General features: G+C 31.5%; 1 protein-coding gene across 2 annotated transcripts in view; it reads right to left on the reverse strand.

Moving 5' to 3' along the window:
* Positions 1-15670, reverse strand: part of LOC106478133 (homeobox protein Hox-B7-B-like) — a 186914-nt gene that overhangs the window by 117209 nt on the left and 54035 nt on the right. For both annotated transcript variants that reach the window (XM_022381664.1, XM_013938648.2), the window contains one exon: positions 4198-5033. In XM_022381664.1, the coding sequence (XP_022237372.1) occupies positions 4198-4888 (691 nt within the window). In that variant the 5' untranslated portion in view covers positions 4889-5033. The remainder of the gene's footprint in view (positions 1-4197; positions 5034-15670) is intronic.

The following is a 15670-nucleotide window of genomic DNA, read 5'->3' on the forward strand; positions in this document are numbered from 1 at the left end:
ATGCAAATTTCGTTCTTCAAAATAAAATTATAATTACAGACGTGGGCAGTATTTAAATATGTACCGTTTTCAGAAGTAGTATTATAACAACCCGTTTAAAACTAATTCAATACGTATGCTAATCAACAACTAAGAGACCAGAAGTAAACATATTTGTGGATAGAAAATTTGGTGTAAAAAATAAGCTTAACATATTATATTATGTATACGTAAACTTAAAAACTAAGATGGCCATAAGCATTTTTGGTGTAGAAATTTGAGTGTAAAAACTTAGGAAATAAAGTAACACATATAGCGTGTAGATTTATTAAAAGTGGGGAGGGAGACGTTAATTAAAAATATTTTTTTTATAGATAGAAAGACTTTTGTGAAAGAAACAATAAGATATTTTGTAAATTAACTTAACAAAACTAAGTGATTTTTGTGCAAGTTGGATACAAAGTTTAATGTAATCGTTGACACATATTCCACAGAAACTTAACAAAAACTACATACAATATATAGGATTAGGAAAAATAAGGAAGAATATTAGTAGCTTTGGTGTAGAAAGTTTTGTATAAAGTTGACAAAAAATAAGAGGTAAAATGACATTTTTTTTCTGGATACAAATGTTGGTGTAAAAAGCGTATGTTGTATTCACATTTAACAAATGTAAAGAGGCAATAATAACATTTCATGTGTGTGTGTGTGTGTGTATGTGGATATATAGTCTGGTGTCATAACCAACACGTGTTTTGTACAAACTTAACGAAAGCCACGTGTTGTACGTAAATTTAACATAGGTAAAGAAACAATAATTATTATGCATGTGTTGAGTGGATACAAAATTTGGTGTAATAATTAGCACACCTTTTACACAAACGTAGAAAAAGTAAGGAGGCAAGGAGTATTTTCTTGATAGAAAGTATAGAATAATGACACATGCTGTACATAAACTTCAAAACGAAAGTAAGTAGACAATAAGAACTGCTTTTGTCGTAGAAAGTTTAGTATAAAAAACCTGACTAAAACAGGAGAAAATAAAAAAAACAACTTAAGGATAAACGTATTTATAACAACTTATGTTAAGGATAAAGTTCAGAGAAAGTAGGTATAAGTAAATTTTACTTCAATGATAGTTTTATTTCGCTTTAAGATGTTTTGAATATATATACACTTAAATTATGAAGCTAAAAACTAAATTTGTTTTATGCCAAGAAAGTCTTAACATGGTAACATCTATTGAACATAAATTTAACAAACGTATTTTATAAGTAGAATATTTCGTGTATTTAACACCACAGGCCTAACCAAATCATAAACAAATATAGATATAATAGCTTAATTTATGTTCATTTCTTAAACGCTTATTGAAATATTGGGTGTTGAGTAATGATTTAGTAAAATTACAATGACAAAATTAATATATTTTTGTGGATTAGAAATACGTTGCAATAACAAACGCTCAAACTTTATAAAGTAAGGTTTATATTTTTTTAAACAGCGAAAATATAATACCGAATTTGTAAAACTTAGCTTTTCAACTATTATTTCTTCAAAACCAATAATTCTCTGTTACAATCTAAAAACACTATCCATTTATGGTTAACTGACCTTCATGTATTGCTAGAAGAAACTCACAAATAACTACGTATAAGTCTGAATTCTGTTATAGAGCATGGCATGGCTTGTGTTGGTTTTATGTTAAACAGCATCAATCTTAACTTCCACAACTACATGGGAACAGAATAGAAAGTATTTCATTCAAAGATCACATAAAACTCTCGTGACACATAAAAACAGATTGTTATAGTTTCAATTTACCAAGTAAAGTTAGAATTCGTTAACTTAAGCCTAGGCAACAACCTAATTTTATTTGGAAATAGCTATGCACACACTTATATATATATATATAGGCCTAATATTATAGTTTCAATTTACCAAGTAAAGTTAGAATTCGTTAACTTATGCTACACCAACGTAACGTAAGTATTAAGCCTAGGCAACAACCTAATTTTATCAGGAAATAGCTTTACACATACTTATACATATATATAGGCCTAATGTTTTAGTTTCAATTTACCAAAGTAAAGTTAGAATTCGTTAAATTATGCGACATAAACCGTCCAAGTAACGTAATTATTAAGCCTAGCAACAATCTAATTATATGTGGAAATAGCTATATACACTCTTATATATATATATGCCTAAAATTCATAAGCTAAAATAGAAGTTATTATAAAGAGAACAGCAGCTGTATTTCTGCTTTAAACAAAATGTTCACTTTGAAATTGTTGTTTGAAAACAAAGCACAATTGCTCATCAGTGCTGCGGTGCCAATAACTCGCTGCACTGTAAATAAACCCAGAGTCTTCTGTAAGCTGATAGAAAACATCTCTAAATCGTATGTTTATTACTTTCAATATATGTTTTGTGGTAATATTTTTAAGAAAATAATGTTATCAGTTTTACTGAAACAAATATGTTCTTACATACAGTAAAATACATTTGCTTTATGATAAATTTACACGAAATACTGAGTTTTATTATATTTCTCGATAAATTTGAATACAGAAACGTCCTCAGTTCGTTGATGGTAAACTTGAGAATATATTCATCTAAGACAACAAACATGATTATTACAATATTACATTTTTTCTGTAGCTGCTGTGGGGAAGATACTTGGTAGAAAAGATTATGAACTTTTGTTAAAATATTTATCATTTTTATCAAAAACCAAAATGCACAGATACTAATGAGAATTTAGATAATAACTTTTGTGTGTTTGTGTAAAACTATTTGAATTGCTTCACTTTAACCATCATAAATTTCACTGGTGAAGTTAAGTCGAACTGTATAACTTAAGCCTAACGGAGTGAAATTATTTTATTTTTAAAGTGATCATAGCATGTGTCTTGAATATTAATTACATTACCTTCTCAAGATAAGTTGATTCAATATAGAATAGTGGGAACATAGAGTATTTGAATGTTGGAGTTTCACTTTTGTTAGCAGTTACCAATGTACATATTTTTATAACTTCTACCTACTTTAAGAGACACATGCACAGCTGTGTATTTTAGGCGAGTCTTACGAAAAGGCTTAAGAAATAAAAAAATATATCAGCAGTTAAAGAAATTATTAGGATGCATATCAAACGTACATGCACACATACGCAATACGTACCTCTCTATGAACATATGTTAATCTGCTACAAACTAAACCTTTTGAAAAATGTATACTTTATGTTTCAGATTTAACAAGTTGCCGAATAATGGCTTATGAAATGTAACGTCCTTAATACCTCTTGCTCTCACAGATAGATGTCCAACTGTTTGAAACCCGTTGTTAGTTTGTATTTTTTGTTGTTGTTTTTCTATTCAGAAATATCAGGAAAATATGTATTATCTACTAAACATTACTTATATTTTAATATTCTTTATATATGATAATAATGTAAAATAATTTAATTTTCTCTTAATTTAAGAGAATATGGTGTTTATGAATGACAAACGTTAAAGGATGGTTTGATAATATGTTATTAACGGTGGTGTGAATACATTATTAGTTTATTAAAATATATAAGTAACACGGGTTAGGTTTGTATTTTTTCAAAATTAATTACTTTTTGATTTTTAATTTCAGCATATATTTTTATATTGTTAAACGTGTATGGCTACTCTTCTTTTGTTTGTTAAATCAGAGATGATAAAACATGATCTTGTTACATGTACATCTTCATAGAAACTATGATCTCGGTAAGTTTAATGTTATCGGTTTTAAATGTTTATAAAACACAGTTGTTTCTATTTGAATGGTAGCCTAGTTGCGAACTTTTCAAAGTTGTTTTACCGTTGTTGATGTTTTATGAAACTATCCTGTTCCTATTTTCACAATTTGAATTTCTGAGAATTGTCGCTTATGTAAGTGTGTGTTAATGCTTTTTACTGAGTCATAAAACCTCTGTGTTTTGTTGGAAAGAGATAAATCAGGTCCATTAAATTTCACCCTTTCCTGTAATCTACGTTTAATGACAGCTGCCACACTTTCTCCCTTGTCGGCACAGTATGGGAAAAAGCACACCAGGAAACAACAGCTAATGGGCGTTCACTTTTACATTCCACCCACCACACCTACACGTAGCGTACAGAGAAACTGGGTGGTATCATGGTCGATCAAAAACGAGTATAGGAAATCAATCTATTGATCGGTACCTACCAAACTGACTTCTCATCCAGGGGTAGAGGGGGCTTGGGAGAGCCCCGGATGACGGAGGCTGGCTTGTAGGGGAAAGAGCGTTGGGAGGGTTATTCGCCGGTGGTGAGTACATATGTTGCTGAGGGGGGCCAGAATGAAGAGGACTCTGGCAGGGCTGCTGGTGCATGTTGGTGGGACACTCGGATGATACGGGCCTGGGCACGCCGTTCGGGTCATGATGAAGCTGTTGTTGCATCTTACAGCTTGGATACTGAGTCATGTTTTGGTGTTGAGGTCCAGTGTCGTTAGGTGACCCTCTACAGTTCTGTCCATCTTGTTGAGGGACATAAGCATTTGGGTGCGTTAACGGTCCATGAGGGTGAGGTGGTTGATGAGCCGGTTGAGGTGGATGGGGAAGAACCGGTGGTCCGGGTGGTTGTTGACCACAGTGGTTCCCATAATAAGTTCCAGGAGGACTGGGAGAATTTGGAGATGAGGTGATCGGTCGAATTTCCAAACGGTCATAAGGAGGGAAGCGTGGATAAGTACCTGCTCCCTGGGTAGGGGACGAGCCGTATTGTGCATGAGCCAAGTACTGACGTGCAGCCTGTTCACACGACTCACCGTTAGGCTGGGTGTGTACTGGCTGGCTGTTGTAGTGGTCGCCAGTTCGTAAGTCAGTGAGGTACGAGTTTGTAAAATATGAGTTCATGCTCTGATGATTTGTGGCTAGTTAGATGCAGAATCACACTAAACGAGAAAGTCCTGTAGTTTGAGATGTCTGCGCAAGCGTGATGAGTTTGGATTTGGTGTTTCTTGTACAGGACAACCAATGGGAGTTCTCCAGCTATCCACCCCTGAAAAAGAGTAGGAACGTGACACAAATTAAACAGACGTTGAATAAAGTATATAGTCGAAATTAAGACAACATGTGTAAAGCAAGACTTATGATATCAGAGTCGTTTGTCAAATAACACAGTTTTTTTAAAACTGACTAATAGACGAGGACATGGCTGACCAGTGGGGAGTGACCAAAGGTTGCCATGAGATGAGTGGAAGACAGTAAATATTTTTAACACTTAGTTTCTAGCAATTCATTTACCATTACGTGAAGAATACTAATTCAGTGGACAATGAATTTAATACTAACCACAATTACCAACTTTGCTAAAACCGCTTAACATTATCATTATTTTACTTTTATTTCTTAAAGCCTATAGCATACTACTGAGCCTTCTCAAAGATGTTTGTTTCTAAATTTGACCATTTATAATATTTGATACTTTCCTGCGAAGAAAGTAATAAAATATTGCCCAGGGGTGTTGGAAAAGACATAAATTTAATTCAGTAGGATATCGTGGAGTTCCTTCACCACTGGCCCGGGGATTGCCGCTTCTCACGCAAAGCAAGGTAAAATTGCGTGCTACGTTAAGCAGAAGGTGCACTACGCAGATACTCTAAAAAGTGGAACTTAATTCAATAGTCAAACCTATTACCAACCTGAGAAAAAAAGATAAGGTTAAGAAATTTAGAGCGCAATAAGTCTTTTTCAAAATTTATTTTTGCCTACAAAGATTGGTTATATATGCAGTAATCATTTACAGCTAAGTTTGTACATTTTTAACCTTTATGCAAACAACACATTATTCAAGGAATGAGTTTTATAATACGAAAAATAAACCCAAATGATATAGTTTAATTATTTCAGAAAATCTCCCCATTTGTCATGTTGGTGTATTATCTAAGTTGCTAATCTTCGTTGCACACAGTCAATTAACATAAAGTTTGACGTTTAAAAGTATAACACGCAGCCAATTAACGTTGAGTTTGTGTTGAAAAGTATCAACATTGTGTTGCACACTTTACTAACTGGGTTGTAATTTTGAACTACAATGATATCAGTATAGCAGATACATCTGTAGGGACAAACGTGCTAATAAAATCATATACATTCTTCAAAGCTCAACCACATGTTAACTTAATATCAAGTTTTTTTTTTACTTCAAACAGTTTAATTCTGTTTGAATTTTAATAGTATTTTTCTAAATTATTTTATGTGAGGCATAAAACTGTATAATAAAGATATCTGCATTTGAACTGATGATAGCTGATCTATAAAAATTAAATTAAAAATTCATTTGAACAATAATAAATCAAACCACCAATAAAGTAACTCACTACTCTAGTGGTAGACTACACTTGTCGTACTTCGCAGGCTACAGTCAGGCAAGACCTTATCTCAACACACTCTAGTGGCTCACTTTGTGGTCAGAATTCTCATGCATCGTACAGATTGGCATTACAAGATGAATCTGACCCATGATTTTCTAAACGTACTTCAGAAATCCCCATAAAAATTGCCACGATTCTTCTGTTACCCGTCAGGTTCCACGAGCCTGTGATTGGTTACAGATGCTCACGCCTCTGTGATCAGTCCTGTTTTATTTTTTGTTCATGCCAAATTACAGCGGGTAGATTATTGATGTAAGGCGTAGGAATGAAATGCGCATGGAGCCAGCTCTCCAAAAGAAACACTTTCTAAGAGATTACAGTACAGTCACGTCAGGAGTATGCAGTCTTACGCCATTGGCAGGTAGACCAGAGATGATCATGTTTTCAGCTACATAATAAAGGGGTGTTTGTCAAGCATAAAGCAAATCTTTGTTACTATTTGCATTTTAGACAGTGGTTTTGCATGCAAAAGTACTGAAGGTCCCGATAAGACCTCTCTCGGTCTCCCACCAATGACAGGGCTCTTGCAATGACACCAAAATTGCAGGTAATTTTCTCTCGCACTACTGATTACAGATATCAAGCAAGCGTTCGTTGATACACCCCTGCTGAAGATTTTTTGTTATAGTAGTTTCGACAAATCATAGATGTCCTTTCTTATCTAAAGAAAAATACACGATATCGTAGGAAGTTCTTCATTATACATGCGTTTAATTATTTAGTTTTTTTCAGTTTATATGTATAAATAATTAAAAGAATAGCTATACAGCATAATAATAAAAATATGAATATCTGACTGGTTTAATTCGATAATCAAACACCGATAGCAACAGTTAATTTTAAAAATCGTGAATATAAAGAAGTAAAATTGATCTAGTGGTTTTACTTATAAAAAGAATAATGAAGGAACGAATAATCATTCTACAAAAGTACCCTGCCCAGCCTGTATGTGTAAAACCACAAATATATGACATAAAACAATCTACACGCCAAGTAGATCATTTGCACACTGTACCATTTTATCACTCAAAGTTGCTTACAAAATTATCGTTGTATAATTCTTAAAAAAATAAAGTTAACATTGTTTATTTCTGTGATATATTTGAGTAAACTAACTAGTATTAGAAGACATGTTTTCTGAAGTAGACAATAGATGAATTATGACACACACACACACATATACAAATATTGAAATATTAATTAGGGGCTGTATGAGCATTTCGAGTTGTGACTACTATTGTATATAGATGTATTTATAAAATACATCGAATTAAAGCAGTCGCAGAAATAGGAACAGATCAAATACAAAACTTCATAAAATAAAATGATTTCTACATATAAAGGTTGTAAGAGCTCAGGTTATGCATGAAATAAAATGAAAAAATAAAACAATGAGAAATCGAAAATAATGTTATATAAGTATATCCATTAAATAGAATCTAAAAGAAGAACTCATCAAAGCAATATTAGATATACTAACGTAGACACGTAGTAATGATTGATGTCATTATTTACCCATCTCTGGAATACTCATACCTAACTGTATATTTGTATGGAGTTAAGTTTTAAGCAGAACAAGAAGACGTCTTAACAAGTGTTTTCGTGATCATTTCACTTTGTCTGCTTCAAACAGTTGAAAGTTATGCTCAGCAGCTGGTTTAACTAGTTAAAATAGCCATGTTTATTGTCACTATTTGTGGTCCTAAAAACCGTTTTACAATGGTTTTAAAGTGGCTTGATGTTAAAACAAGTGACGCGTTTTTTGTTGTTGTTGTTGTTTTTAGAATGTTGCTTCTCCACGAAAAGATGGTGTCATATGTTTTCCATCATGAAGCTAATCAATCAGCATCTGTTGGGCTGTAATACAAACAACAAGCGATTTCAACTGCCAGTCGAGATCAGGGATGTGTAGTAAACTTAGATCCAGCCCCAACTGGTTTACAACGAACCAAGTTTTACAACAGGCTTTAAATTTCGACCTGCTAGCACGTGTAGTGTGACATCATTATGAGGTCACCGGGCAGGGAATTGTAACCGCGACAACGGAAGATGCTTCCGATCCACGTGGCTCAAGAAATAGATGCGACATCTACATAAGAGAGAGACGATTTTACTCTCTCAAACCATGATACAAGACCTCCTTGGAGACTTGATTCACGTGATCATTTTTGTCATGCAATGCTTGTCTTCTGAGAGTATATGTTAGCACGTTGTAAACCTGATCATACATTTAAATCTTATTTACGAGCGCGACACGTGTTTCGACTGCGGAGACTGACGTTTAGTACCAATATCAATGTAGAAGAACTCGATAATACCTCACAGAATAAAGCACTCGAAAAACCGATATAACGCCATAGTTTAAGGCTTAACGGAGGATCATTAATTGGCCATAAATCAGCTGAATGAAGTGCACAGAAGCTATTTGAACAGAACGCAATCTGTTTAAGATGCTCTCATGAAAACCAAATTCCAGTGTCACCTACCTGTTCACGGTCTTTGTCTCCACAGGATATCTTTGGTTATAGCTGTTCATGTAATTGTTTTGATTTTTTGATCGTCACAATTCATGGGCTGGAACTGGAAATCGTCACGTGCCTGGACAAGAACCAATCCAAATTTTCATTTGTGGTTTGCTTGTCCGTCTTTAAGACTACTGCTGCGATGTCATTATACTTTAGATATCCTGACTAATGATTAGAAACCATTCTTTAATGTGTTGCAGAATCGCCGCAAGCGCAATAGGATTTCTAGTACATGTTAAAACCATTCATTATTCGAATTGGAAAACACATTACATTTTCGCGAACGCTTTTTTATTATAAATCTAGGCTTAATACTAGGTTTTCGCTGTATTTTTTTGTTATTATTTTCATCGGCATGAAGGTAATTTATTCTTGATACATCATTTTCTTTCCCAACTTAATTAACGCCTAGAAAGCTCTGCTTCTATGCTCACGACGCCGTCTTGCTCTATTTGTATGAAAAACCTTGCAGCTAGAGCTGTTGTATTGGACATGTAGACTGTTAACACATGCATGATGTGAAAATTTGGCGACTTGATCGATATGCTTCCATCTAATCACAGTAACCAACCAACCTTTCAACAGGGCCTACTGAGATCCAAGATCCTACATCCAAGTGAATTAGCACGATACGTTTCAAGCAAAGAAGACATCTCTAAGAAAACCGTAAAATTTAATAAACTTTGTGTCGTGGAATGGCGGATGTTCAGCTAATAAAATAGTATCATGGTGTATGTTTATTGTTAATAATTCTCGGGTTAGAGAAATGTGTTAAACAGTATCTCAGACTGATATTTGTTACAAAACAAGTTACTAGTACTCAAAACACTGAACACAGAATAATTAACGATGCTACTACGTACACTAGACACTTACATTATAGAATGGTATTACACACACTAAACACTTACAGCACTGACTGATATTACACGAACACTAGGCAATTGTAAAACTGAATGGCACTGCACATACTAGACACTTGAAACTCTTAATGATACTGTAAACTAGACACTTGTAAAACTGAATGACACTGCACATACTAGACACTTGAAACTCTTAATGATACTGTAAACTAGGCACTTGAAACTCTTAATGATACTGCAAACTAGACACTTGAAACTCTTAATGATAGTGTAAACTAGACACTTGAAACACTGAATGACACTGTACATACTAGACACTTGAAACTCTTAATGATACTGCAACTACTAGACGCAACACTAAATAATACTACACACATTAAATACTTCCAACACTTAATCACGCCACACACATTAAACACTTCCAACACAAACACACTAAGCCTAAAATGTATCAAAGTGTATAATAATTTAACGCAGTTTCACCCCTAACTGGTAAGAAAGGCTGCATATAGGACACAAATCAGATTGTAACAATAATGCCGATTAAAACAGTGTATATTTAGTCGGTGTGATAATAAATATAATTACCAATTACTCCAAAGCCTATGACACAATGATTTATATTCAACGAAAAAAAGAAAACTGCACTCCAAGAGTTTATATTCATTAAAACTTGTAATAACTAGACATAAGGTACAAAATTAATATAAAAATAACCCTGTATTCCAATAAATATAGTTTTACAAACAAGATTAACTGTATTATCTGGTTATGAAAAGTAATTAAAAGGAAATGTAACGATAAACGTGAACGTACATTTGCTCTGTCACAATAAAATAACAAACATCAAATATGTATATGATATCATATATATATATATATATAATTATCATATGATAATGTTTAAGGAACTACTGTTTACATAGTTATTTCACGAGAATGTAATGATAAACGTGAACGTATAGATACTACTATAAAGTGCAGTTATAAACATGAAATTTATTGTTACTTTATTTCATATATATATATTCTATATGAGAATGTTAAAAGTAATACAATGCGTATGATTATTGCATGATAATGTTAAACATGAATGTAAAGTTACAATATGAGGATAATGGTAAAATAACAGGTTCAAATTCGGTGAGACACTACACATAAACATCATATGTACAGCTATAAAATGCAAGTAAAGTGATAAAGACGGCATATTTCATAGTTGCTGTATGCGACAATCACGATAACTGTAACACGAACAGTTCAAAGAGGATAATATACTAATGTAATGATTACATGAAAATAAGACGATAGCTGCATAACATGTAATGATAATTATGATATGAAAGCTTATAACAGGAGAATATTTGATCAATCTAATAAGCACGGCTTGAGGAGAATGTTGTGGTGAACAGTTCACATATCAATATTATCCGATAATGGAAGATCAAACATTATATGCATATTTGTTAGATTAAATAGAGAAGTAAATATAATATAGGTAGTTATTACATAAATCTCGGGTAAAACTAATTTATATGAATATAATAATATATGCTGTGATCGCATATAACTGTAATTATTATTTCATAAAGTTATATTTGTTTGTTTGAGAGCAAAGCCATATTAGGCTATCTGCTGTGTCTACTGCGAGGAATCAAACTCCGGATTTTAGCGTTGTAAGTCCGTAAACTTATCGCTTTCCCACCGGGGGACGTATAAAGTTCTAATTATTAAAAATTATCTAGACAGTTAATATATGCGACCACGGTTATAAACATATTATTTAGAGTTATTACATGACAATATATATTATAATAAATATCATATGTAATGTTATTAAATGATAATATATTGTACTAAACATCATATGCAATGTTATTAAATGACAATATATATTATAATAAATATCATATGTAATGTTATTAAATGATAATATGTTATACTAAACATCATATGTAATGTTATTAAATGACAATATATATTATACTAAACATCATATGTTATGTTATTAAATGACAATACATATTATACTAAACATCATATGTAATGTTATTAAATGACAGGGTAGTAATAGTTGTTCACCCGCTGATATGATATGTGGAATCCTAGAGCCACTGATTTGAATCCCATTTTCTTATAATTTGCATAGTATATAATATTTTTTTCTCAAATCGGATTCCATTTTTATTTTAAATCTGAAATACATGGAAATAAAAAGATATTGAGTAACTCGAAGGTGGAATACAGAAAATGGTAACCATGGAATCCCGTTTTGATCACTTTTCGCAGACAAGTGCCTCAAGTTTTGTTGGCATCCCCTGTGTAAAACGGTGTTCAGATACTATAGTCGTGATGGGTGTCATAAGGAGGGGGTGGTTTAAACTCAAAGAACGGTTATAGAATAACAAATAATGTAAGTATTGAGCTAATTAGTATTTGGAATAACAAATAATGTAAGTATTGAGCTAATTAGTATTTGGAATAACAAATAATGTAAGTATTGAGCTAATTAGTATTTGGAATAACAAATAATGTAATTATTGAGCTAATTAGTGTTTGGAATAACAAATAATGTAAGTATTGATCTAATTAGTGTTTAGAATAACAAATAATGTAAGTATTGAGCTAATTAGTGTTTGGAATAATAAATAATGTAAGTATTGAGCTAATTAGTGTTTGGAATAATGAATAATGTGAGTATTGAGCTAATTAGTGTTTGGAATAACAAATAATGTAAGTATTGAGCTAATTAGTGTTTAGAATAACAAATAAATTAAGTATTGAGCTAATTAGTGTTTAGAATAATAAATAATGTAAGTATTGAGCTAATTAGTGTTTGGAATAATAAATAATGTGAGTATTGAGCTAATTAGTGTTTGGAACAATAAATAATGTGAGTATTGAGCTAATTAATGTTTAGAATAGCAAATAAATTAAGTATTGATCTAATTAGTGTTTAGAACAACAAATAATCTAAATACTGAGCTAATTAAGTAAGTGTTGAACTAATTAGTGTTTAGAATAACAAATAACGTAAGTGTTGAGCTAATTAGTGTTTTTACAAGAAAAATAACAGAGATGCAGAGAATGACCGCGGGGGGGGGGCAGGGTAGGGGGTAGGGAGTGGAATTCCTAAAGTTTGTAATGAAAGTATGTGAAATTCCCAAAATATTTCTGCCCTGTTACATGATGATATAATACTAAACATCATTTACAGTGTTACATGACGATATAATAATAAACATCATCTACAGTGTTATTTCAAGATGAATTAATAATAAACATAATGATAAACATTATTTATAACATTATTACATTACAATATACTAATAAACATCACATATAGTGTTATTACATGAATATATAATAATAAACATAATGATGAACATTATTTAGAACATTATTACATTACAATATAATAACAAGCGTCATATATAGTGTTATTACATGATGATATAATACTAAACATCATTTATAGTGTTATTACATGACTATATAATAATAAACATTATTTATAACATTATTACATTACAATATAATAATAAACATCACATATAGTGTTATTACATGACGATATCATAATAAACATAATGATAAACATTATTTAGAACATTATTACAAATGTAATAATGTTATTGTTGTATTGCAAACAATGTAATGATAATCATCATATTTGGTGTTATTACATGACGATATAATAATAAACATAATGATAAAGATGATTTAGAACATTTTACATTGCAATACAATAATAACATTATTACATTACCATATAATAATAAACTTCATCTGTAATGCGATTGTGATACTGTAATTATAAATATCTCATATAGATCTATGATGATTATCGGCATTAAATGACAGTGTAATAATAAATATGCTAATTACAGGTATCTCATGACAGTGGAATAATTAACATAATTTATAATATTATTACATAAGTGTAATAATAAATGAGTTATATATGTCTATTACACCATACCTAAAGTGTTATATAACAGTATGCAAATAAACTACAAAAATAAAATGTGCGTGTTAGGATTATATAATCTGTGTAAATTACACAAAATGTTGAGATTACATGATAAAGGAGACGCAAGTACGACTATGATTTTGTAAATTTTGTAGTTCTGTCGTCACAAGACAACATTTCCTGTCACCAGTAGTTGTCTATGTTGATATATGCCTAGATGTAAGATGATCATGTGAGTAAAAGCTATGTCTATAGTAAGTTAATAATTGACATAAATATTACACTCTGTGTCCACAGTGTAATCTGATCTTCAACAACTCGATACGCTTTAGGTAACTGTAACTTTTGTACTGTAATACCCTGCACAAATTGCCGCAAAACATTTAGTTAGAATTACAGTGATCAACATCGGCGAGAATCTAAAAACAAAATTCTTGTTTTCTGTTTCGTCGCTGCTCGTTCTTTCCAAACAAAAAACCTTGTTTTCGTTGATCTATGTTTGGAGATATTTTAGATATATACAATCCACAGCTGCGTAAAAAATAACCGAAACATTTACATTTAAAAGTAATTATTTTTTTTTACACTGCCTCTTATAGGAAATGGAAAGCAATTAAACAGAAACGCCAATTTTAGCCAAACGGAATTTTTTTTTCCAAATTCACATACACATTTGAAGTTAATCAAAATATCAGTTTTACTGATATGTAAAAGACCGCGATGAGATAAGAAGAAAAAAAAAGTAAAATTATTTTGTTTTGTTTCGTGAACAAATGACATGTCTTTTAGGATAAAATGAAATGAAAATTAATAACTAAAATCGGTCTCTTTATCTTCTGTATTATACAACTCAGCTGTATTACTCCTGTCTGATAATACTTGTTATGTTATGTAACAGAGGGAGAAAAAGTCATGGCATATGGTGTTTAGAGGCTTTAAAATGGAATATAAACAAATTTTATTAGCTAAACAGTTTCTTTAGTTGAGAGAAATATTTGACATTTAAATGGTAGTTGTGTGTGTGATATTAACATAGAGTCGACACGTACATTCTTGATAATATAGTTTATAATCTATACAAGAAATGCACGCTATTTATAAAACGCATGATAACCACTAAAACGACCAAAGACGGGTATAAAACAGGCCTAACTGAGTCGAGATGATTATACTTAACTAACGTTCCATGGATTTTTTTATTACAGAATTATTGCCGTAATTTAAAAATTACGACCTCCTACCAACTGTCTGGTGACGTAATAAACCTCCTTACTCCAGCTAGTGCAGTTGTTAATCGGTCTCGATGCAGTGGCTTCTTACAGTCAAAATTAAGTTCAGGTTGATACATAACACTAAATGTTATGTCTACCTTAACATTATTCAACCAAGTAACTTGCCCCTAACTTCTTTGATACGTAAATTAATCATATCTTTATTGTTGAATCATCTCTTTATTGTTCTTGTCTGTTTCACATTTTTTAAACGTTTTCACAAACGTTTACTTTCTTGGGTTCGACTTTTTTTTTTCTCATGTAAATAATTAAGCATACTAACAAATCAAAATATCCGTTTTTTGTGCTAAATTCAATCAATTTTATGATAAATAATTTAATAATGAATGATTTTTTTGTCAAAATATTAAGATGTTTTTAAAAACTCTATAGTCCCCGGTTTTCTCATGTCTAATCATGATTTCCCTTTATCACAAATAGAATGTCCTATACGAACATACAACATCCGTTTCATACACTCCCTGAACATGCATATAAATTTCTAGGTACCAACTTATGTTAAACTGCTATTCATCTCTACTAAAAAATTTTTTTTATAATAACTGTATCTTTCAAACTCAAGATAATATACATTATATACATATATATATTATATATTTATGTGTTATA

The sequence above is a fragment of the Limulus polyphemus genome, unplaced genomic scaffold, assembly GCF_000517525.1.
Source record: "Limulus polyphemus unplaced genomic scaffold, Limulus_polyphemus-2.1.2 Scaffold183, whole genome shotgun sequence".
Classification (NCBI taxonomy): Eukaryota; Metazoa; Arthropoda; class Merostomata; order Xiphosura; family Limulidae; genus Limulus; species Limulus polyphemus.